Source organism: Trematomus bernacchii, unplaced genomic scaffold (assembly GCF_902827165.1).
Source record: "Trematomus bernacchii unplaced genomic scaffold, fTreBer1.1, whole genome shotgun sequence".
In the NCBI taxonomy this organism is placed as follows: domain Eukaryota; kingdom Metazoa; phylum Chordata; class Actinopteri; order Perciformes; family Nototheniidae; genus Trematomus; species Trematomus bernacchii.
This window is the reverse complement of record NW_022987593.1, coordinates 5,054,746-5,078,942: the sequence shown is the minus strand read 5'-3', so window position 1 is coordinate 5,078,942 and position 24,197 is coordinate 5,054,746. Positions and strand designations below refer to the sequence as shown.

At 39.7% G+C, this 24,197-nt stretch overlaps 1 protein-coding gene across 2 annotated transcripts; it reads right to left on the bottom strand.

Annotated features, from left to right (window-relative positions):
* Positions 1 to 434: 434 nt before the first annotated feature.
* On the bottom strand, positions 435 to 15,174 carry smox (spermine oxidase). 2 transcript variants are annotated; one of them, XM_034130488.1, is made up of 8 exons: positions 15,061 to 15,145; positions 9,465 to 9,571; positions 9,069 to 9,303; positions 8,018 to 8,244; positions 6,105 to 6,278; positions 4,482 to 5,226; positions 2,440 to 2,600; positions 435 to 969 (listed from the first exon to the last, which is right to left on the bottom strand). In XM_034130488.1, the coding sequence occupies exons 3-8, from the start codon at positions 9,274 to 9,276 to the stop codon at positions 811 to 813; spliced, it is 1,674 nt and encodes a 557-aa protein (XP_033986379.1). In that variant the 5' UTR covers positions 9,277 to 9,303; positions 9,465 to 9,571; positions 15,061 to 15,145; the 3' UTR covers positions 435 to 810. The 2 variants fall into 2 exon arrangements, with proteins under 2 accessions (XP_033986379.1, XP_033986378.1); XM_034130487.1 differs by lacking the exon at positions 9,465 to 9,571 and having other exon boundaries at positions 15,061 to 15,174.
* Positions 15,175 to 24,197: the final 9,023 nt, after the last annotated feature.

Here is a 24,197-nt window from a genome sequence, read left to right as displayed (position 1 = left end):
CATTAAGATGAACAAAGAGGGAGTTCAATGTTAAAACCCCTTTAGTTACTTCCATGACTACAAGTATTGTGCCACGCTACTTGCTAATAAGTATGGAAAAATGCAGGATTTTGAAACTAATTTCCCTGTTTTCTGTTGCTAATTATAAAACGTTACCATCTTTTCAGCCTCCGATCGTGTTTCTCACAGAAGAGGATTTACAGTGTTGTCTAACAGGAGTGAGCACAGGGTTGAGGTCTGTTCTAACACCATCTGTGACAATCTGTCTCATCTTTATGGAGCCTTTTCTTTTCTTTCACGTGCACTCACTTCCTGCATGGCTCTGGTCAATTTAAACGGGTGACAGTATGGAAAGAGCTCCTGCCTGTGCTTGTGTATCTGATGAGTAGTGTGTTCATTGTTTTAATGAAGCAAGACAACTCTCCTGGTTTGTTTGATGATGATATAACTTTTATTTTGTTAAAACTTTCTCAATTTTAATTTAGCATTTTCCATTATTTTTGAACGTTACATACAGAAGGCACTTACAAAAACAAGTTAAATTACAGATGCTGTTATTATAAACATTACATTAATGATTAAAAAAAACATGACAGAATGCAAAAGACAATAAATGACAGCACCATTGGCAACGTTCGAACAGTACATCTCAAAGTAAAAAGGTTGCAATGATTTGAAATCTACAGTACAATAGAAACGTATTAATGTATTAATGCCCGAGCTATTCTTTTAGGTATAACTTAATCATCAAGATAAAAAGTGTAAAAACTCAACTGTTTTGTAATTATTTTTCACTAGTCAGAGGTTTGTTTAATTTACATTATTAGGCTTTGTGGTTTCAGCTCTGTGCAATTCCTGGTACATCTCTATTAGACGAGTGGCCTCCCTCTGTCCTGACAGCAAAGCACCATGGGTAGTGGAATAGTATTTTCTGTGGGTGGCCTCTCCGGCGAACAGGACCTGTAGAGGCTGAGGAAGGAGGGGGAGGAGGGGAGGAAAGAAACAATATGTGAGAAGAAGAAAAACCAGATTCAAAACAAGAACCGTCAATGTCATCCTGACATATTTCCCTGGCCTCTCACGATTTTCTATTTCCATCACTGATTCCCTTGTTAGTGCTCCGCGTGTAGGAGGCTGCTGCAACTTTCCTGAGGCGTTAAGGTTTAGTTTGACAGGGTTGAAGGACGTCAGCGAAGGGGTCATGCTGTTCCTTCAACAGTGTCAAGTGAGCACACAAACACCCCCTCCCCTTCCCTCCCAGCCCTTTCACCCAGACTGCATCAGGTTTTTGTGGTCTAGAGACTGCTGGCCAGGAAACAGCCTTCACTCCCCACTCCCCCCCCCCCCAAACACCAGCTGTATTTGCTCTGCATGTGCTGCGATGGGACATGTTAGTGATGACACCGCTGCATTAGCCAGATGCCCTCAGAGTGAGTACAGTATGAATGAATTTACAAAATGTCATGACTCTTCTTTTCATAGGCCCATTACATTCCTTAGCACGCACTTATGTGTAGCTATAAATCCATAGGGCGGTTTCATTTGAAAAAAGGTTAAGATTTCTTATGCACTTTTCTGAATGAGACGCATCATAAGGGGGACAGAGCTCTTATGTCACACAACCATTAATGTGCCAAAACATGTTATGTAAGAATATGTAAAGCATCTAGATGCAAATCTGTAAAGGCCCTTTTGTAAAGCACCTGGGGTCTTTAACAAACAGATCATCTAAACCTGCTTTATGTTGCAACATAAATGAAAGGTTTGGTAGTGTTATAAAAGTTATAAACACATTTGAGTGTCATGGTCTTGTTTTTTGTTCCGTTCCCTTTACTGAGGTGTTTTCAGGATTTTGTCTCTTCTGTTTGTTGTTTTTCCTCCTGCGTTCCTGTGCTGCCTTTCCCTCGTTCACCCATCCACACACCTGCTCTGAATCAGCCCCGTTTCTTCTTCCCTACTCCCAAAGTGTTTTCAACCTATCAGCTCTCAGCCAGCTCTTCTTAATCGCCTGATTCCCCTCACCTGAGCTCCTGCGCCCTTCTCCCGATTTCCCCTTCAGTCTTGTTTGATCAGTCTTAAGTTGTATTTATGCACAGTTTGCCTAGGCTACACAAACTGTGTAGTTTCCCCTAAAATAAGTAACTAATTGCGTAGTACTTCCCAGTAAAACTCTTTAGCAAATATTGGTATTCTACACGTATAATACCAGGTAACCCCAGGAATAAAGCCAAAGATGTGTCCTTTTTATCTTAATCTGAACAACCTCTAACAGTTACTAGGAGATCATTATTTTCCGGGATATTGAATTGCCTAGTAAGCTTAAATAGTTAATGTTTATTTGTTTGTACAAACTCTTGATAAAACTGATCTTGATCTCAATTAGACTAAGGTTAAATACTGTAGATGTGTTTTTATTATTCTGTGTAGTGGTTGTCTTACTGGAGCCTTGGTGCTGTTGGCATAAGGCAGTGGCATGGCCAGCCGCTCACAGTCCTCTCCGCTGGATCCCACCCTGGTGAAGGAGTAGGACCCTCGGATGAAGGGGTTACTGCCCCACGAGGAGCGCAGGACACGCCAGGGCTTAGGAATGTTGGGGTTTCCTGTGGAGGGACGGACAGAAATAAATGACGTCAGCACGGAAAGTCATCACAGAAACTTTAAGATAATCTGGTGTCGAGGAAATCCGGCTCAATAAAGAATTAAAACGGTCCAAACTATGGCAGCTGTGAGTTAAGGCCTGTACTGGGACGTCCAATCTGCCAACTGTAATCAGTGGTGACTCTCGATAAGCAGAAAGGCCCCAGCTAGTCTATATGTAATTAAGCAACAGCTGACTGGGTTAAACCACATGACCTAAATGAGGAATGCATGCTAGTGTGTGTGCGTGTGTGCGTGCGCGTGTGTGTGTGTGTGTGTGGTGTAGGGTTTGCAATCTATAGGAATTCCACTGACCTCATCCTGGTTTGGCAGTCATTGTTCCTGCAATAACTGTGACCTATTTCTGAGGAAATTACTTTACTGAAGATTATCTGAGTCATTCTTAAAGTATCTGTACACTCTTCAATAATCCTAAGAAATTAGTCATCCTAAGGTTCAAGGTTCAAGGTTCTTTATTGTCAAACTAACATAGCTACAGAGTGATTATGTAGTTGAAAATCTTAGGTCACAGGCTTCTCCAACAATGCAACATAATAATACAGATAGATCCTAATGTCATACGATTAAAACATTTAAAGGTGGGGTAGGTAATTTTGGAGAAACCAGCTCCGTAGAGTGCGTAGAATTTGAAAATACACAACCGGAGAAAATCTGCCACTTCCTTACAGAGCCCCTCCTCCAACACACACGAACGCGCACATGACCAATGAGGGCACGAGATAAGTGTGTGCACAGATGGAAGGCTGACAGGCAGGTAGGCCATCCAGTTATTTTAGCCGGGCCGGCTAAAATGATTGGTCGTGCTTTTTACAGTATTACAGCTTCCACAGCTGACATTTTTTTATGTATTTTTTGTCAAAGCACTTAAGATATTCATTGCTATCGGGATGTTAAGAGCATTCCATGGAATATAACAAAAGGTGTATCTCGAGCCGGTTTCTCAAACTTACCTACCCCACCTTTAACATTCAATCACTTTGAAGCATGACAATCCCTCTGTTGCACAAGAAATTCAGCATTTTAGAAAACGAGTAGTAGCAACAAATGATATGCCTCACCCATGACATCGTGTGTGTTTGTGTTAGAGGAACAAAGATGGCCTGATTCAGTGTCAGTCAATTAAACACCTCTTGATTTTATCCGACATTTGATCAACCTTTCGGGCTCATTGTTGATTTTGTGGCAGTGACACACTGGACATAAATTGGCCAGCTGTATTATCTGTCCACCTTTTCCCCCTAAAAGGCTACTTGCATCACAGCTGTAGCTTATGTCATTTCCTTTATATCAAACACAATCACCCAACCAAGTAACTCTGTGTATGAGTCACCGAGCTCACACAACAGCCTTGTGTTAGTTTTAGATTATTGATTGTTGGTTAAACTAGAATAGAGTTGGAAGACGGAAGTTTATCATGTCTTGTCTGTCATGAAAATGTACAAAAGTCAGAATTATAAAACTTTTAAATTGAATCATTTGGTTAGATAACGACTGAATAAAAGAGTCATAGGAGTAAATATCTAAAAGTGGGAATAAATGATACACAAAGAATCAACCTAAAGAATAACACAAAAATGTATGTGGCGTAACATTTGTCCGAAACACACAGCTCTGTTTTTGTGTGTGTGCACCGGGGTCTCCTGAAAAATGATATATTTTCTGAACATAAACTTAAAAGTATTTTTGTTGATTTTTATCTTTACTGTATGGTAACCATAGTATGGGAGCAAATACCTTTCACCCAAAACTGAATTGAGAATGCAGTTTAGAGGTGTGGGAATGTAATTTGGTAGGTTTGCGTGTTGTTTGTGTGAGGTCCTGACCTGTAAAGCGCCTCAGCAGCTCAGTGCAGGTTTCAGCAACTGTTTCATCATCGCAGCGCTCCATCTGCAGCGCCTCCTGGCCGCAGATCCAGCCGCTCAGCATGTAGCCGTAGCGCTCGGGCGGGTAGAGGACGTCGAAGCTGCAGATCTTCTTGTACCACAGCTCCTCGGGGTACACCAGCTGTTCTAGCTGAGCCTCATCCTCCCACACAAACTGGATGCTGTTGCACTCTGGGCTCCAGAAGGGCTCTTCGTACTCCAAGAAAATCTTATCGGTGGTGCTGATGCCCAGCTTCTCGATGGCGAGCACTTTCTCCTCAGGCAGGGAGGGGGAGAACATGGCTTCATGGTTCTGCTTCAGGACTCCCAGAGAAGATGTCACGATCACGTGGTCGGCTGGGATCCACTCCTCATCCTGGCACTCCACGTAAATGGGGTGACCGAAGATCAGAGGGTCCTCGCGAGGCTGGCAGCCGTGGTAGTATTCATTGTGGTTGTTGCCCTGGTGGGTGTGGCTGCTCTGGGCGATCGCCTGCTGATGCTTGGCAGAGTAGTTCCAGTGGATGCAGCGGACAGGTTTGCTGAGAGAGAGGGTGCGAGAGGGGATGTCCTGGGCCAGGAGCTCCACCACCTTCATGAAACCTTCAGGAATGACATAGTGTGCACCAGGGATCTCTGTCCACTCACCAAACTCACTCAGAGACACCTCATCCATACTGGGGGAGCTGCTTTCACAACTCTCCACCTGAAGCAAGAGGAACATAAACACAGAGGACAAACCGTTATATTTATATAGCCAAGAGTAATTTATTATTAACCACATTACCTGCTGTCCAATAAACCAGTATCAGCTGGTACATCCAAAGACCAGGCATTTTAAATAAACTCTCTGCACCCATTGCATACATACAACAACTCTGCAGGACTCAACTGGTTTAAGCATACCTTGGGGGACACACCTTTTATTTAGTAGACACATACTGGTGGTGTGTTATTAAAAAGCATAAATTATGTGACTGACGCATTCAAAAAGAATGAGCTTGTATGGGAGCGGTTAGCTGGTGTAATTAACATGGTACAGTTCCTGTCTTTGTGTGTGGACAGGATTGTAGGGAGGAGCATTTACATGAATATGATGTAGCACTCACAAGAAAAATGGCTTTTTACATAAAATGCTAGTGATACAACGTTTTTAATTTGGGGTAGGAAGATTTTCTTACTGTTTGACAGATCCAGGCTAGCTGTTTCTCCGTGTTTCCAGTCGCTGTTCTAAGCTAAGCTAATAGGCAGCTGACTGCAGCTTTATATTAGGCATACTTTATATTATAGGCTATTGGTTGTTTATCAAGAAAAACTGCCAAACATTAGCTGGTCGCCTTGTATTGAATGTGAATGTGTTACCTTTCTCTGTTTAAACAAACATATGTGTTTATCTATGATTATCTTAGGCTGTTGGTTGAACAAAACACTGACAGTCACTGAAAATACAGTATGTGGTAGATTTGCTGTCTCATTCTAGGGGATTTCAGGTTTGTACATCAACTACGTTTTCACAATGACTTTCCACATGTGAAATGATTCAGGAATATGAACTCACAAAAACACACACACAAGGACACACACCTTGAGGTACTGTTGAAGCATGGACAGTTTGAGCTTCTTGGTGCATTCAGGATCATCTGGATCCAGCATGATCTTCTTGCGCACCACGTCCCGTGTAAAGACGCCGACGCTGTTCTGGCTCTCAGCACAAACTGGCTTCCCGTTTTGGAAGAACTCCTGAGTCAGCTCGTACACCTAAATCAGGGTGAGACGGACGGGAATACAGAGAGAGAAAAAAGAGCAAGAGTGTCAAGAAAGCAGAGGATGCAGCATGATGGAGAACAGGCAGCACAAATCTTATTATGTATATCTGTCTGATAAAAGCTGCCAGTTGCTACAAAAGTGAAGAAATAGAAGAGAAACATAAAGAAGAAAGTAGATGTAATGTATTAGTTTTAACCTTATAATATTAAAGTTGGATTTACTTTTATCTGTGACAACATGCTAATCAATTGCTGTAAGTATTTCATGTATTGTTCAGTAAAGTGAAGCATTCACTCAAGACAGAACTAATGTTTACGTGTTGCCATTAGAGCCATTTATAATCAAAGATTAAGATATAACTCATGACTGTATTTTTGTTAATATAGCACCGACTATACGATTACGTTGGATACAATGATTTCAGAAAATGAATCTGATGAAAATGTCAAACACAAGAAGCAATCTTAATTTAACAATTTGGGCTTCAGGGATATTCTGCCGGGTATATTTCATAATCATATATAATGTTCGATAAGCTATTATTTAGATAAATCAAACAGATTAGCAGACAACAGTTGTGACTATGGAGGTCAAATGATTGAAGCCTCTGCCCTTACAAAGAAGATAAAGAGAATAAAAAGAGCATGTTGACCATGACGCAAGTCTCCTTCACTCTACAGCAGTCATTCACGGCTAAATGACATCGTGGAGGGTGATAAAGAGGATGTGACCCTGAAATCAGTCTGTCTTTTTCTCTCGTCATCACAGCAGCTATTGAAAAACAAAATGTTTGCTTTACAGGCTCAACTTTAATCATATGCTTAAAAGTAGCATACCTGTTTTAAGGAGCTCTATATGCAACAACATACAGAAAAGGCATGATGAGAGTGTTTACAAGTTAAAAGAAAGGGTAGACAAGATGACTTTACAGGGCTGCTAAATGAAGAGAAGAAGGAAAACATCTCCAGTCTTTAGGATAATAAGGCTCTAGAGGTGTACTGTAAGTGGACATTAGTTAAGACAATTTACCACAAGCAGATGGCAAATGTGGATCATTTTGGCCCTGAGATCAGGCAGAAAACCCAAATGGTTAACAGAAAGCAAATCCTTTCTGTGGTTTCCTCACATTCTCTCTGTAACTGCTTGTTCAGCGTGACCTACTTCAACTATAATCATCATTCTTTACGCGGCCTGCCACTGAGCACACAGCAGAGAAGTGGACCGATGAAAACGACCACTCCTCATTAAATCCGGCACGCTAGTGGACATTTTACTGCTTTATCTCAACATGGCAGGAGATATGTTTGATAATAGTGTAATGGATGTAAGGAGTGGTTTTATGTTCCACATAAGTAGCTTAAAGCTTTTTGAAGTCTGACTGGATGTAATCTATTCTACATTTCCAGCATGTTCCCATTCTGTAATAGACTTGGATGATGTTCTCCACATTTTAATGGCTGGTCTGATCTAAATATGTTTTTGCATAAAATGTTTTTACACATTTGACAATATTTTTCAAACTTTTGGAAACCACGTTTTGCAGGTTTTAATAATATTAATCTGCATAGGTTTAGGGTTAGGTTTACCAATGCTATATCGCTAAAATTACATAAAACACTTTGCTGTGAGGCAGGCTGAACAGTGAGTACCTCTCAGCTCTTGTACACGCATGCTTTCATTTGTGCATATAAGTGTAAATTCACTGTCTGTGTGCATATGCGTCCCCTCACCTCGTTGTACAGGTCACTGAACTCCTCCACCAGGTCCTTGGGGATCCTCCGCCCAGCGTTGGTCTGGTAGTGAGCCACCCCATTCTTGGTGTACAGGCTGATGCGTCCCTCGCTCCTCTCCCCGTCCGTGGTGTGCTCCAGCAGCCCGTTGTCCTCCGCCAGGTGGTACACTGGGTTCCCATTGGCTCCATGGATCCAGGTGGCTCCAAGCTCCAAAGTTGCTTTTCCTAACAAAAGAGTGAAGAAAAAGGCACACAGATCATTGTGAGTTTGGAAAAAATAGATCTCTTTGAACTCAACTGTGCTTTGTTAAGGCACAATCACATTTGAGTGTAAGATAATTGGACTGGTCAACTCAATTAACACGCTGCAGTTGTTTAAGCCCACTGGAATACCATTAGTTTAATATTTTTCCTGAGGATGATGGCATCACGCACTGTTTCCTTTTTTACACTCATTTATCTAATAAAAAATAGGTCAATGCAAAGACTATGATTACATAAAGCCGAAGCACATACTGTAAACAGCCATTTACATAACAGACGCAATTCTCAGTGCCTGCCACAGTATGTATGTCTTTACACGTGACCTCTTTCATGTGCATACAGTAACATTGCCACAAGCAGATGCTGTCCCTGACTTATTTGTTCGTGCCTGTTGAAATAATTTGTCATAAATTTTTTTTTTGCTGAAGACCTGCAGTTCATCTGACTGTGTTGGGAAAATCTGACTAAGTGGCTGAAACAGATAACTAACTGGACATGCATTGGATAAGCACATTCATCTGGGTTATTTAAAAATAATTGAATGCTGGCTGATAAGGAAAGAAGTATTTAGCTTAATAAAAGTGTTGCATAAGGCACAGTAATCTTAAAATGACAAAATAATGAACCTGTGATCTCGAGATAACAGCATTTAAAAGATAAGAATGATTGCAAGCACAGCCGTTCTCTGCAGGTATAAAGAAGGTACACATTATTTTGGGGTTATTTATAAATAATTTGAGCATAAAGTTTGAGGTAACATGAGGTAAACAGCGATGTCTTCTCACCGAGCTGAACACTCTGAACTCTCCCGCCGATGTGGTCTGACGCCTCTAGGACAGTGACATCAGTGAAGCCGTTTTTCAGTAGGATCTTAGTCGCAGCAAGGCCGGCCAACCCAGCACCAATGACTACTATTCGAGGCTGCCGATGAGTTCGTAAACCGCTACTAAGAGGATCATCAGTGCTGTCTGAGGAAATTTCACAACTTTGCATGCCGTCCAAGATCCTCTTCGATGGCGTCTGTGGGCAAATTGAAGAAAAGGAACCAGGTAAAAAAAAAGGCAACAACATAACACTGGGTCAAAGTGTGACAGACGCTCTTACAGCAGAATTATATCCAGTGAAAATAAATTGAATTTGTATGTTCTATAAATGACACATCTTAAAAAAGATATATTTACTTTTTATTCACACTCCTTGTTGGGTTGTTAATTTTGGGTTGCTGTATTTTGCCTCCTACGCGCTTTGTTGATATGGTGAATATTTTAAAAGTGTATCTTGTGTGTACCTGCATTGTACAGGGATGGAAGTCAACATTTTAGAAACAAATATCTCAAAAAATGGCATGACTGTGCTGACTACACAGATATCTTTTATAGCTGATAAGTGTTGTTTATCAATTTTCCCAATACTTCTACCTGCATTTACAGCTTCATTTATGACTGCGTTTCATTTAATTCAAAATATGTTCCATGTGTACAACACCGTTTATTGCACACAAGGCCAAATTACAAGTCTATGGTAGAGAATACTTTGCACACAAATAATTATTGATTATTCCACATCTTTAAATATATAGTGAAAGAGCTCAGGGACTGTGACATACAGAGTGAAGAATACACAAGCAACCTTGTTGTCGCAGTACAGAAGGCCCCCTGCTGTGAATGTATGGACAGCTGTGTGTGAGATCACAGTGTGAGTTTATTCAGAAGATGTTCCCGTTCAGCCAATAGAGAACGTTTTTGACAGTATGTGGCCGTCATTCCTGAAAGACGTTCGCTGTTATAACTGTTATCGGAGAGCTTTTAATATGAAACGTGTCTGTTTTTCCTGTCCTGACATGCATGAGTAACACTATAGTCCTCTTAGTAGAGACGTGATATCCTGGTGTTACACAATACATGCAAACACTAACTCCATGCTTTGTTACCGTAGCATCACAGGACACAGGGTATTGCATATAGTACGATGTGTGTGAAAAACAACACTGATGTTTCCCACAGTTTGAGATTAAACGTCAGAAAGACTCGCTTATTAAACTAATATTTGTGATACACACGAGCCCTATAATATATTATTAAGGGGACAAAAGTAACAACAATTTTCATTAACTATTAGTCTGCCAGTGATTCTCCTGATAAAGAGATTCATTGTTGGCTTTATAAATAGTCAGAAAATAGGGAAAAACTGTTTCTATAAATGCAAGGTGATGTCTTTAAATGTCTTGTTTTGTTAGTCCAAAAACCAAAGATGATCAGTTTAATACAACATGAAAGAGAGAAGCTTTAAAAATAAATGTATTATCAACCCATTTGCTGATGCAGCTATTCATAATATGAGGTCATTACACTTACACAGCAAATCCAGATAACTGCTTTTACCGTGGATTCCACTTGGAACTGTGTTGTTAGCAAGATGATTCACGAGAGCTGACAAAGAGTCAAAGAGGGCACCTTCAGCTCCCGCTGCAGAACAGATGCGTGGGTGTAACATTTGTTGAAGTAAGAAACTGAGTGTGATGTCAATCCAAAGAGGTCATATACAGGGATTTCTGGAAATCTCTACTTCCTGTATCTAAATCTTGGCTGTACGCGGACCTCGAACACAGATGTGGTTTAAACCTTTTCATCTGGACGGGTCAGCACAAGGGTGATCTGATCCGACTTTATGACCACATGAGCCTGATTGCTTTGTGGAATTATTGGACTTTCACATATTGGTTGATTTGCTTCGACAGGCCTATTAATCATTTCAATACAACATCTTGTGAATTTATCTTCTGTAAGAAAAAGGTGTATATCAGACTTTGAAAAGGCTATGTAACAATAAAGCAAATTATCTATAGTGCGTAATCCTATGAGACTTCAGTCTGCACTTGTAGTTCCTCATTACTGCTAAATCACAGAAGTACGTATTTGTAAGTGCCAAATAAAGCCATGTTTCAGCTCCATCAACATGAATGGACTCATTCTTGGGCTTTAAAGAAAAGTAAAGGGAAATGTTGGTCACATCTTTTTATTTTGTAACAATCAAATATTAAAAGCAGTATCACCTAAAATGATACTGACGGTAAAGATACATATATTTTTGTATTTAACAACAATATAGCCTCATTTAGCCGTTGATCATTTCTCAACTGTATTGTATAATATGATATTATGTCTGTTGTCTGTTGTTGGTGTCGAATGAGTTTCCCCTTGTAGGATTTATAAAGCTTTCTCAATCGTTTCGATATAATCCCAACCAACAAAAGGCTTTTCTGTTTTTTTCTGTGGCGCTTGTTTATCAAATCTGTGGTCTTAAGTGGAGGCTAACATGTTTGTTTCCTGCGCTGTAACGTGTAGAGCTATAGTTAAAAAATAGACGGTACAAATTGTTTCTTTTTAATGGATGTTTTCAAACCGCGGCTCTTTTATATTTCACAGCTGTAATAGGTGAGGTTCACAGGAGGACTCTGCTTTGTGGCAAACAACAAAGATTGACAGCATATCTGACCAAATGAGAATGCAGGGTAGATGATATTGTTTTGTAATGTATTATATTTTGTTGCATGTTTTGTGGCTTTGGGCCAAATGCAGCTCTTTGTCCATGACTTAACGAGTGACCATAATGCTTTGCGGTTAATTGCATGTTTGTGTGTGTACATGTATGTTAATATCATAACATATAAAAGGCTATATTATGTGTTAAGGAATAATTCTTCTAGATATCTAACCTTTTGCTCTGTGACGTGTTATCTCCTTTAAGGAAAGGCATTGGTGCCATATGTGTTGTTGTCACCAGTGTGTGACCGGTCAACTTGACTGGCATGAAGGGTAATTGTCGTGGGAACACTGAGGCACTTCTTTATCGGTGTTTGTGGGCTCTAGGATGTGAAATCCTTGAGGCCATGAGCGTCGGACGCAGGTGACTCAGTGTTTAGTCTACTCCTTCAGAGATGTTGATTTCTCTCTGTGAACCTGTTAAAAGGTCTAGCATAGAGAGAGGTTCTTCAGAATTGACGTGGCAACTCTACCGTGTAGTCAGAACCTCTGACTCTTTGATTTGTGATGTGAATCCTCCGGCCGAATACTCTGAATAAACCCATCAGTGTTTGACATCAAAGCTCCAACTCTCACCGTGTCTCCTTCCTGAGTCGGTGACTCCATGCATTACTACACAGAAGTTTCCTCCACATTATGTACATTAGCACCCGGTTGTAAATCTATTAGCGTATGAAAAATCTTCTTAGTATTACCTTTTAAACCATTTAAATCCTTTCTGATGAAGGGTAATGTATGTTTACTTCCAATGAGCAAATGTCTTGTGAGTAATGTGAGAAAAACGTTATGTAAATCACAATATGGTACTAAATGCAAAAATATAGGTTGTGAAAATGTTTACTGCCATGAGACCCCAGGGAACAGCTGTTTGTTTTACACAGTTGTTTCCATTTCTGAAACACGTTTTTCCTCATAATATATTTTAGCGGCTATATAGAGACTATTTAAATCTGTAAGCTTGAATTTCCTGCACTTGCATTTTTTTGCGTATATTTGCATACATGTCTTAGCCTTTTCTTTGTTTGTTATGAATATGAACTCGAAGTAAATATACACTTCAATAAACCTGCAGTCCCTGTTTCTGACAAGGCCAAAAATCGTAATCATTTTGTAACAAACTCAAGGAACAAGGGTCAACTTTAAATCCTTACAAAGTGTTTGTTTCAAGTTCTTTGCTCTACAATTCTCACTACTGTGTTGACCTTTTCAGAATACAGTATATTTCTCTCTATGCATATGTATATGTATATTCTCTCGTGCCAGAAATCCATACTCTGGCAGCAGAAACAGGATGACCAACCAGATTTAATATTTCGCTTTTCACTACAATAAGGTTAGAAAAGATTGGTGGACTTCACTGCAATTCAATTAACTTTTACAATACACATCTTTCCATCCTTTCAAGGGAAATCTATATTATATCTTCAAAGATTCAAGTGTCAACTCACAAATAATGTTTTATTGTTAGGCTTAGAGCTATAAAAAGAAGCTAATTTCAGTGCAAAAATGTACTTGATTCTGCAAATACGTACGCCACAGTGACTTCAAAAGGAACAACACATCTAATTCATAGACAGTGTTCGAACTCTTAACACACACGCCCCTGTAACATATTGTGCATCCCTCCCTTGTTGCTTGTAATTATTCAACGGCTGGTTGATACACTCGCCACATGCCGCCTCTCCATGCTTTACACCAACCCTGCAGATTAATGTGTGGACTGGCCTTGGATAGGCAGCTCAGGGTGGGGGTGGGGTGGATAGGGGTTTACTACTGACCTAGAAATGGCAATCTACAATACAGTGCATCTGCCAGAGGCCTTTTGAAGAACAGGGCTAGCGTTCAGTGGGAATATCTTAAATGAAAAATAAACTCCCTGTCTCTCGTCTTTACTGCTCTCATCTCTCCTTTTACTCCTAACATTGCGCTTTCCAGCTGTGTCTACACTCACATCTGCATCTTCTGTAACACATACACACACACGTTCTACTACTGTACACCACACTGGATGATCCCCTGGTGCAGTTAATGAGTGCCCTGAGACTTTCGTAGTATACCTAAAGACACACAGGCTCAATGCTCTCAAGTACACAATGATGACAGGAAAGTATTATCAGAAAGAGAGGGAGACCAATAAAATATATGTTATTTGTTAAGTAGGGCCTATTGCTGTCATAAAAAAAAAATAACATTTAAAGCCCTGAAAAATAAAACACAGGCACCACTGTGCAACAAACACTCGTTATAAAAAGTTGATATATTATAACTAACGGCAACATTGAGAGATTATAAAGCACTTACTACTGTTACTGCATTATTACTTGTTTTAATCTGGTTGGACACAAACTGAAATCAAAAGCTCTTTTTTTATAGATATTCACAGACTTGTTCTGTTAAAAAACATTTCCTTAGTGTCTTAATAATAACAAGCAAAGGCTTATTATAAAGTGAGTAAGCGTTTTTTTCGTGACCTGATCTTTCTTGATCTTTTATAAGTAGATTATAAGTGCCTGTTAAGCATGAATTAAATGAATTATTCACCATTCATACAGCCATTAGCTACAATTCATTAACCCTTTATTAACGGTGGCTTGTGGAAACTGATATCTATGTGCAAATAAAAGAAAAAGATCACAATGAAAACTTTAAATAGGTAAGAAGAACATCTTTCTGAAGACAGAGAGAGGATCAAAGTGTTTCTTGTCATCCTATATGCTGCCTGCCTTCATGGAAACTCCTCTGAAAGCCTTTACTGCCACGTATAAGATGAGATGCCAAAGTGGCAGCAGACAAAGCGGACAACTTCACTGACTTACTCTGATTATTGCCTTCGAAGGACACCATGTGATGGAGATAAAGCAAGACATACACATTTTAAACCTGAACCTGAATTAACCAAAAAAGCGAAAAACACAATCCACCTTATTCCAGGCAGCGTCCCGTTAAACGATGTAGAATACATCAGTGTAAATAACGTTTCCTGTGCTCGATGTGCTTTACAGGTTGTTGTTGTTTTGTGCAGCGTTTTACTGTTTTGTCAACAACTAGGTGACATTTAGCGTAATGTACGTTTTCTCACAGCTCTGACAACTACAGAAAATAAGCTGTTCTCACTGTTTCTCCTGCGATGTGAAGGTACGTATAGCGGAATCATTTTAGTCAACATTTAAATCGCCCCCCGCCCCGCAGTTGAATAAAAATGCTCCTAAATGTTTTTAGTGGAGCAGCTGGTTACCTGACTCTCTTGGTCTTCAGATTTAAAACCTCTGAGTGCTCCTCTTTCCTTTGTGTCCGTTTTCCCTGAGACCGGCTGCGCTTTGTATTTATGCTGGAAACCAGAAGCAGCCAGTTTCCCTGTGGCCGCCGCCTCCTCATTAATAAATATGAGAGGCGATGACGACAATGACCAGCCCTCCGCTGAGTAAGCCTGCTGCCCGTAATACACACACACACACACACACACACACACACACACACACACATACACACACACACACACACACACACACACACACACACACACACACATACACACACACACACACACACACACACACACACACACACACACACACACACACACACACACACACACACACACACACACACACTTGTAAATGCTCCTTATTGTCTTCTGTGTATATGTGACACTGTACGTGTATGCACTTGTCTTGTAACTCCTATATCGCTAAAGAAAAAGAAAAAAAAAAAGAAAATGTTATTACTGTAAAATACATTGAAAAATAATTATTGAATGATCATGCATTATTTATTAACTATTATATATTACCAAACAATTTGTAAATAATTGAAATGACAACAATAACTTGAAATTACTTTTTCCACTCAGAGGTGGGAAGTAGTGGAGTACAAATACTTTGTTACTGTACTTAAGTACATTTTTCTGTTATCAGTACTTTACTCCACTACTTATTTTTCTAACGACTTTTTACTTTTACTTCTTACATTTTTAACAGAAATCCCTGTACTTTCTACTTCTTACATTTCTAAAACAGGCTGGTTACTTTAGTTTTAATCTGTGTTTGGTGGCATGATCATTATTATGTAGAGTCATTGCGTGCCTATTGATTTCAACACGATCCGGGTATCCATCATTTCCTGGTCTTCTCTAAAGAACAGGGACCAATGAAAACTTTGTCATGTTGCCGTTGTTTAGCAATTTTAGGCCCCGTCCACACGGACACAAAACGTGTTGTATCTACAGTTCTCTATCGTTAGCTACTACTACTGACCATGCTATGTACTGCAACTTCCGTATCAGTCCGTGATGTCCCTGTATAGTATATCTTTATATAGGTAGAAACGTACTAACACTTACTTAATTATGCCGTCAAATGTGAATAGCCTACTACTACGCATACATACAAATAAATGTATTCAACTACACACCTGTACATTTTTGTGAATGCTTCACCTGTGGGCTCAATTTGAAAAACTGTCTTTACAAAAAGTGTTTTTTTTTTTTTTTTAACATTGTTATGTATTGGCATTTGGGTCTTACAATAAAGTTCAGTTAAAATGTAATAATCCCAATGCTAATAAAAGCATTTGTTTTTTTATTAACGTATATTTACATTTTTTATAGGCCGTATTTAAGGTGTGACATCATTGCATGTGAAAATATCCTGTAATATTAAATGTGAAACAGCATTTCCAAAAGTTCACATGTGGTTTATCAGGTCCGACAATATTTCACATGCACTAAATAAAGAGTAACTTAACTCCACTTAAATTTGTTCCCAATTGTTGTGGGGATGTTCCTTGAAGGCGTCGAGGTGCTGGGTCCAACCCGGTATCACGGCAAGACGTGAACATGTGACGATCTACCATGCTGGGAGACGTGAATATGTCACGGTTTCGTCCCTTCAAACGTGACAGTTACACGGTATTGTTAACATGGCCCAACCAGTGGAGAAATACTACCCGGAAGTGCCTAGCAAATGGTCTACCGCGCCTATTGGTCGGTTTTTATTGTCAAAATTAGATGTTTTTAATTTATTTTTTAATCGTCACACTCGATTTTGCCGATTTTCTTGTTGCCCTAGCTGGTCGACACCTCTTTTAGCAGAAACAAAGGCTACATTAATGTATTAAATCGATGTTAATCCATGTGTGTGGAGGTGAGGATGTGGAATTAACGGACGTGACGTTGTGCGATTGCGTTGCCAGGCAACGCAATTTACAAACTCTTCAACTACAACCCTAATTATATTTTAAAACATTTTAGACGGCCTCACGAAATACTTTAATGTAAATTAAAATGTAAATGTGAAGGAATGTGTGTAATGTGGTGATTGACATTATTCACCCACGGATCTATGGGTTGGGGGTATTATTCCGCACGGACATTTTAGTTAACCGGACTCCTGTTGATGTGAAATCCGAAAACATTTAAAAAAAAAAAAATAATACTTTATTCCGAGTTTGCTTGCTTTTCTCTTTGGAGGTCATCACATAACGGCATTGTAATACACGGTTCGGCTGCATTAAATATTATATATCTGCCGTAGTTCTGTATTTATAGAGCCCTGATGAGAAGACTTCTGGACAAACAGGAAGCACTGCCGCCAAAACTGAAAACGTGACGTGGATCATAAATATATCAGCAATTAAACAACATCTTACATTTATTTTCACACAATACGTCTCCTTGCAGTATCAATACTAATTCGGCTGACTTTTATATGTGATCCAATTGGTAGATAGGCTGTATTTACACCATAACGGTGCACAGCTGATAGAAAGGCACATCTAGTGGTTAAAGCACGTTATTGAATTTTATTATTTTATTATTTTTCACAAAAATGAAACCATCAATAGCAGAAACAGAATTAACTGTCATTAGTAAACCACCCAAAAAAAAAGATCATAAATGGTTTTGTTTTATATATATTTTAAGGATAATAATAGCAATGTAACACTGTCTATGACACTTACTGTATAACACTGATTTGAAAAACATACAGAAAAAACTAATTAACTGCCCTTAATAAAGTATTTAAATATACATTTCAGGTGTGCTGTTTTGTTTAGATCATTGACATCTGGAGCTCTTTTAATGTCCTTTTTGATTATTGTTACACCAGGTCTTGTCAAAACCTTTATTCCATATTCAATATCCATTACTAAACAAAACAGCAATTCTACTCCACTACAATTCAGAGGTTAACCTGGTATTTTTACTCCACTACATTTATTTTAGTTACTTTGCAGATTCTGATTAATGATGTGAAATATAAACAACCCTTAAATCAGGCTTTAGTTACACCTGAGTAAAATTCAGGGAAAGGTGATTGTTAAGTGCCAACAATCAGGAGAGATATTTGATAGTTGCTGCTTGAGAAGACTAAACATTTATCTGCAGATCCCTATAAAGTATATTCATTACTCGTTATTCTCTACTAATAGTTAATGAAAGACTGTATATAATGGCTATTTTGCATATCCCTTTCAAGATTTCAAGATTTTCTAAGGATCATTGACATATCATATACACAACTAATTCAATAACGTGCTTTAACCACTAGGCGGTGCACACAAGGTACACACAGCCATAATAACTTTGTATTATTAGTGTAGGACACTTGTCCACTTGTATAACATCTGAAGATGTGTAGTTTTATTCATGTTTTCACATAATTGTACAGGATATTGCTATATTATTTCACATGTTTTACTTATAATATCTGATTTGTAAAACATCACAGACAGAAAGGTATATCCGTCATTTAACAGTAAGCTATTGCAATTCTGAATCCATAGATGTGTCTCCCATCACCCAAATCCCCTGACTATTCTCTCAACTCAGTATTTACATTCTTATATTCAAAGAAAATCAGTAATATCTTTAAAAACGACAAGTCCTTTTATATCAGCTGTGCACCGTTATGGTGTGTATAACGTATTTTTTTTCGGATTTCACATCAACAGTAAGTCCGTTTAACTAAAATGTCCGTGCGGAACAATACCCCCAACCCATAGATCCGTGGGTGAATAATGTCAATCACCACATTACACACACCCCTTCACATTTACATTTTAATTTACATTAAAGTATTTCGTGAGACCTTCTAAAATGTTTTTAAATATAATTAGGGTTGTAGTTGAAGAGTTTGTAAATTGCGTTGCCTGGCAACGCAATCGCACAACGTCACGTCCGTTAATTCCACATCCTCACCTCCACACACATGGATTAACATCGATTTAATACATTAATGTAGCCTTTGTTTCTGCTAAAAGAGGTGTCGACCAGCTAGGGCAACAAGAAAATCGGCTAAATCAAGTGTGATGATTAAAAAATAAATTAAAAACATCTCATTTTGACAATAAAAACCGACCAATAGGCGCGGTAGACCATTTGCTAGGCACTTCCGGGTATTTCTCCACTGGTTGGGCCATGTTAACAATACCGTGTAACTGTCACGTTTGAAGGGACGAAACCGTGACATATTCACGTCTCCCAGCATGGTAGATCGTCACATGTTCACGTCTTGCCGTGATACCGGGTTGGCTGGGTCAGAGACGACTCTTCTGACGACGCCCAGGTGTGGTTTATTGTAATTGTACTATCTAGTGTACAGTACATTCTGTAATTTAACCTTCAAGTTCACAATGTGCAGTTTTATCAGTTATTTCGATCTACCCAGTCACATCCCACTTGATTAACATCCTGTGTGGTAAAGCAGTATTTTATTCTGTAGAATGTCCCCGCAGCGAGGCTTCCTCCGTTGACAATCCACTAGCGTCCACTAGTTTTACCTTTACCCATGGATGAACAATAAGAACGGATTATATGATTATATGAATACTTTCGTGACGTTTCGCTCTCTCAAAAGTTGGGCCATTTTGTCTTCATGCGCCAATGAGCAACTCTCATAGGAATGTACGAGGCCCCGCCTCCCACGCTGTATCCAGTTCTTATTATACATCCATGGTGTACGCCCTATGATAATTTCCTGATAACAATGACGCCATAGCCCCGCCTCTCCCCACCTCTGCTGCTCACCCCCGCGTCACTCTTAAATGTTGTGGAGTGGAAGAATGAATCAGAACAACCTTCTGGATCCGCACCAGTCTAGTTTCAAGGCAGGTCACTCAACAGAAACTGCCCTCCTCGCTGTCCCTGAGGAACTGCACACGGCTAATGCAGCCTCCCTCTCCTCTGTCATCATCCTTTTGGACCTGTCTGCTGAATTCAACACGGTGAATCATCAGATCCTCCTTCGCACTCTCCAATAATTTGGAGTTTCAGGCTCTGCACTTTCCCTCCTCACCTCATACCTCAAAGACCGTACCCACAGGGTAACTTGGAGAGGGTCCGAGTCCGACCCTTGTCAATTAACTAAAGGGGTCCCTCAGGGCTCTGTTCTTGGACCCCTCCTCTTCTCCTTGTACACAAACTCGGTCGGATCTGTCATTAGCCCGCATGGTTTTTCATACCATTGCTACGCTGACGACACCCAATTCATTCTGTCCTTTCCCCGCTCAGAGACCCAGGTCGTCGCACGCATCTCTGCTTGTCTAGCTGACATCTCTCAGTGGATGTCTGCTCACCACCTCAAGCTCAACCTTGACAAGACTGAACTGCTTTTCCTTCCGGGAAAAGATTGTCCCACTCTTGACCTAACAATCAACATCGGCACCTCTATTGTTTCCCCGACATAGACTGCAAGGAATCTGGGTGTGACCCTAGATAACAAACTGTCCTTCACTACAAACATCGCTGCTATAACCCGCTGCTGATACACTCTTTACAACATCAGAAGGATACGTCCCCTCCTGACCCAGAAAGCGACGCAACTTCTGGCCCAGGCTCTCGTCATCTCACGCCTAGACTACTGCAACTCCCTCCTGGCTGGCCTACCTGCATGTGCCATCCGACCTCTGCAGCTCATCCAGAATGCAGCGGCTCGTCTGGTCTTCAACCTTCCAAAATGTTCCCACACCACGCCCTCCTCCGCTCCCTTCACTGGCTTCCAGTAACTGCTAGAATCCACTTCAAGACAATGGTACTTGCGTACCATGCTGTGAATGGATCTGGCCCTTCCTACATCCAGGACATGGTTAAACTGTACACCCCAGCACGTGCACTCCGCTCTGCATCGGCCAAACGGCTCGCTGCACCAGCACTGCGAGGAGGACCCAAGTTCCCATCAGCAAAAACACGTCGGTTTGCTATCCTGGCTCCAAAATGGTGGAATGAGCTCCCCATTGAAATCAGGACAGCAGAAAGCCTACACATCTTCCGGCGCAGACTGAAAACTCATCTCTTTTGACTCCACTTCGAGCGATAGAATTACTAACAAAGAATGACTAACAAAGCACTTATATACTAATAAAGGACTGGCTTATCTAAAGCCAGTTGAGTAGCACTTGAAATGTTTTGGCTCTATGAAACCTGATGTACTTATATGATCTTCTTGGTCGAATGCACTTATTGTAAGTCGCTTGAGATAAAAGCGTCAGCTAAATGCAATGTAATGTAATGTAATGAAGTAAAACATTATTCAGTAACTATACTTTACAGAACTTTACACCACCGATGATCAGAATGCTCTGAAGGAAACATGCTGCTATTTTATAATCCTTCACCTACTGAAGGTTGAGTGAGTTATGCAAATCTTTCTTGCTTTTGTGCATTAAATGTGATCTAACATTGACTCTGTGGAATAGGAGAGTTTGTTTCTTAAAGGGATCTTGCTGGCAAAAAAAAAAAGGTTAATTATAATAAAACTATTGAATATACTGTATATTACTCTATGATCCTGGTGGGGACCAATCCATTTTGATTGATTATAAAAATAAGAGAATGAGTGTGTTTGACACTGACACAATTAAAACACAATTTATTTAGGAAGTAAATGAATGGTCTTTGATATTTGCGTAATTAATTTAATTACACAAAATAGAAAACAAGAAAATATAGCTTGAAACCCAGCTACATCCTGCAACCACACCAAAACAAATATCTTAGATAAAAAATTGTAAATAATAATATAACTGTTTAGATAGTGGATAGATAGTTTTGATGGTGTTTCCTTAATAATGACAAGACAAAGTGTTTTTAACCGATGATGGGGCCTGAGGTGGATTTGTTTCATGTTGTTGAGCAGGAAATCCCACGGGAAGCAGGCGCTGTTTGTTTTGGTGGGTTGACCCTTAAACCTCTCCAAAAACAAAAACCCCAGCCGCTTTGTCTGCAGGTCCAAACTCATAAATCACCAGGAAGATGATTCATTGGTGTTGTGCACCTCTCCGATGTCATTAGCACTTGTGTGTGAGCGGGCCAACAATCACCAAGGTTCATCTTTCAAGTCGCCTCCCTTCCTGTTCTGGGCTTTGTCTGTATGAGAAGAAGGAAGTTTGTCAGACAGTCATTTGAATAATCAGCAGAAAATGACAAAAGCTTCCATGGAAACTACACATTTTTACAAAAGAAAACACAAATACACTACTATGTCATAGATCTGATGCACTAGTTTCCTACCTGTTTGTTTGAAGATATCATATTGCTATTGCTGCCTGTTACAAAGCTCTGGGTATTATCAAGTTAAACCACTGAGGACACTGAGGGTTTCAATATTAAGCAGTGCATTAAAGCAAACCATGTGACAATTTATGAAAGGGCTCACTTTGATGAATATTAATACATTTAGCAGCTTCCCTCGGCCTCACAGAGCTTTATAGTTTATAGATTTTCAGTTTAATTTAGTGTCTTTGGTTGTTGTTTTGTTTCATAAGCTTCTATAGCATTGTAGCAGGACAGGGGAAAAAGTAACCACACTCCTACAGATTCCCTGAGAAAAAGGGGAGTGGCTAATCAAGCCACCCCTGAGAGAAGCTGGAGGAAAACAATCAAGGAAATGATTGGCACCTGTGTGCTGTTAAAAGGAGGACAGCATGTCATTCAAGGAGAGGAGAAAGAACCAAGAGGAAGTCGGATCTAAAAAGGAGGAAAGTAGATTCTTATGGACTTCATCAGATAACACAGGCTATTTTGGGGAGTTTTTGCCACTGAACCCAGGAGCTGTTGGGGAAACATTTAACTTTCCCCTTCCCAGTTAAAACCTGCAATCCAGTGATCTACTCTGGCCTGTCACCCTCAGATAAGTTATTCTCACTACACCAATATAATTTCCCCTCCTCTTGCACTCTACATCCACACACCACACTCTAGACTGGAAAAACAGAACTTTACAACTTTATTTTCACACATCCCTATCCCCTGAACTACACTCTTACCCTGAGTGACAAAGGACAAAAAATAATTCTTCTTCCCCACACTCACTCACAGTCAATCCACATGATGCAAACAATCGTAGGCTCTCGGAGTCACATAAGTGACTGATGTTTTGTGAGTTAAGATTGACTTGTTTGTTTTTGTATCTATTGGATTTAAGTTTTTCTGGTAAATGGTCTGTGACATGAGTTGTTTGTACTGATTATTATTTGGGTTTAAAAAATACAGACATTTTATGTTGAAAGTGAATTGGTTGATTATTATTTTTTCCTTTGTAAACTTCAGTAGCTAGGTCACCGGGCTATCCCTCTGTTTCTGCGTGTTTAAGCATATCATTCTTTTTGACAGCTGGCTATATTAAATAGTCCTCTGTCTGGCGCCCAAATTAAATGTATTCGTTCAGGGATAAGATACGCTACAGCATCAGGCAGCTGCTTTCAGTGAAATACCCACTGTACACTACCTCCTCAGCACAAGATGAAAGGGTTAAAAAATAAAATAAATCACAGTTAATTAAATATTTAAACATTGGAAATCTAAGGATTCTGGAGAGTTCTCTGAACAGCATTTATACTATTATACAGGCTGATAGATTGTCAAACAAAATAAAACTGAACAGTTGAATGTAAGATAATCAGAACATTGTAGAGACTTTCTGCCAGTCAAACATTTCTTAACAATCCCATAATAGTTGCATATTTTAGTTTCCTTTGGTAGTTTGCTAGTATTTTGACCCACCTTGTTTATAATGTCTGGTTTTCCTCCCTGCCTTTTTATGTTTTCCCAGTTTTAATACATTGATACATGACCTTTTGCATCCTTGGGCTGCAGGCTTCTGTAGGACGGATCAAAGATTCTCTTTGATCAGTGGGTCATTGATTTTGTGCAAGCCACCCACTTTGAAATAGATAAAACATCCACAGTGGCGACTTTTCCACTACTTTGTTTTACTGAGGGTTTAATGCTCATTAGTTACCTTCTTGAGGAGTTGTACTCATGTATACACATTCAACAACCAAACTTGTATTTGTTTTCAAACTATTTTTCGTCCACCTATCAGCATTAAGAAATATAATCTTTAAAGCTGTGGCTCTCCAAGTGATGCCACATTT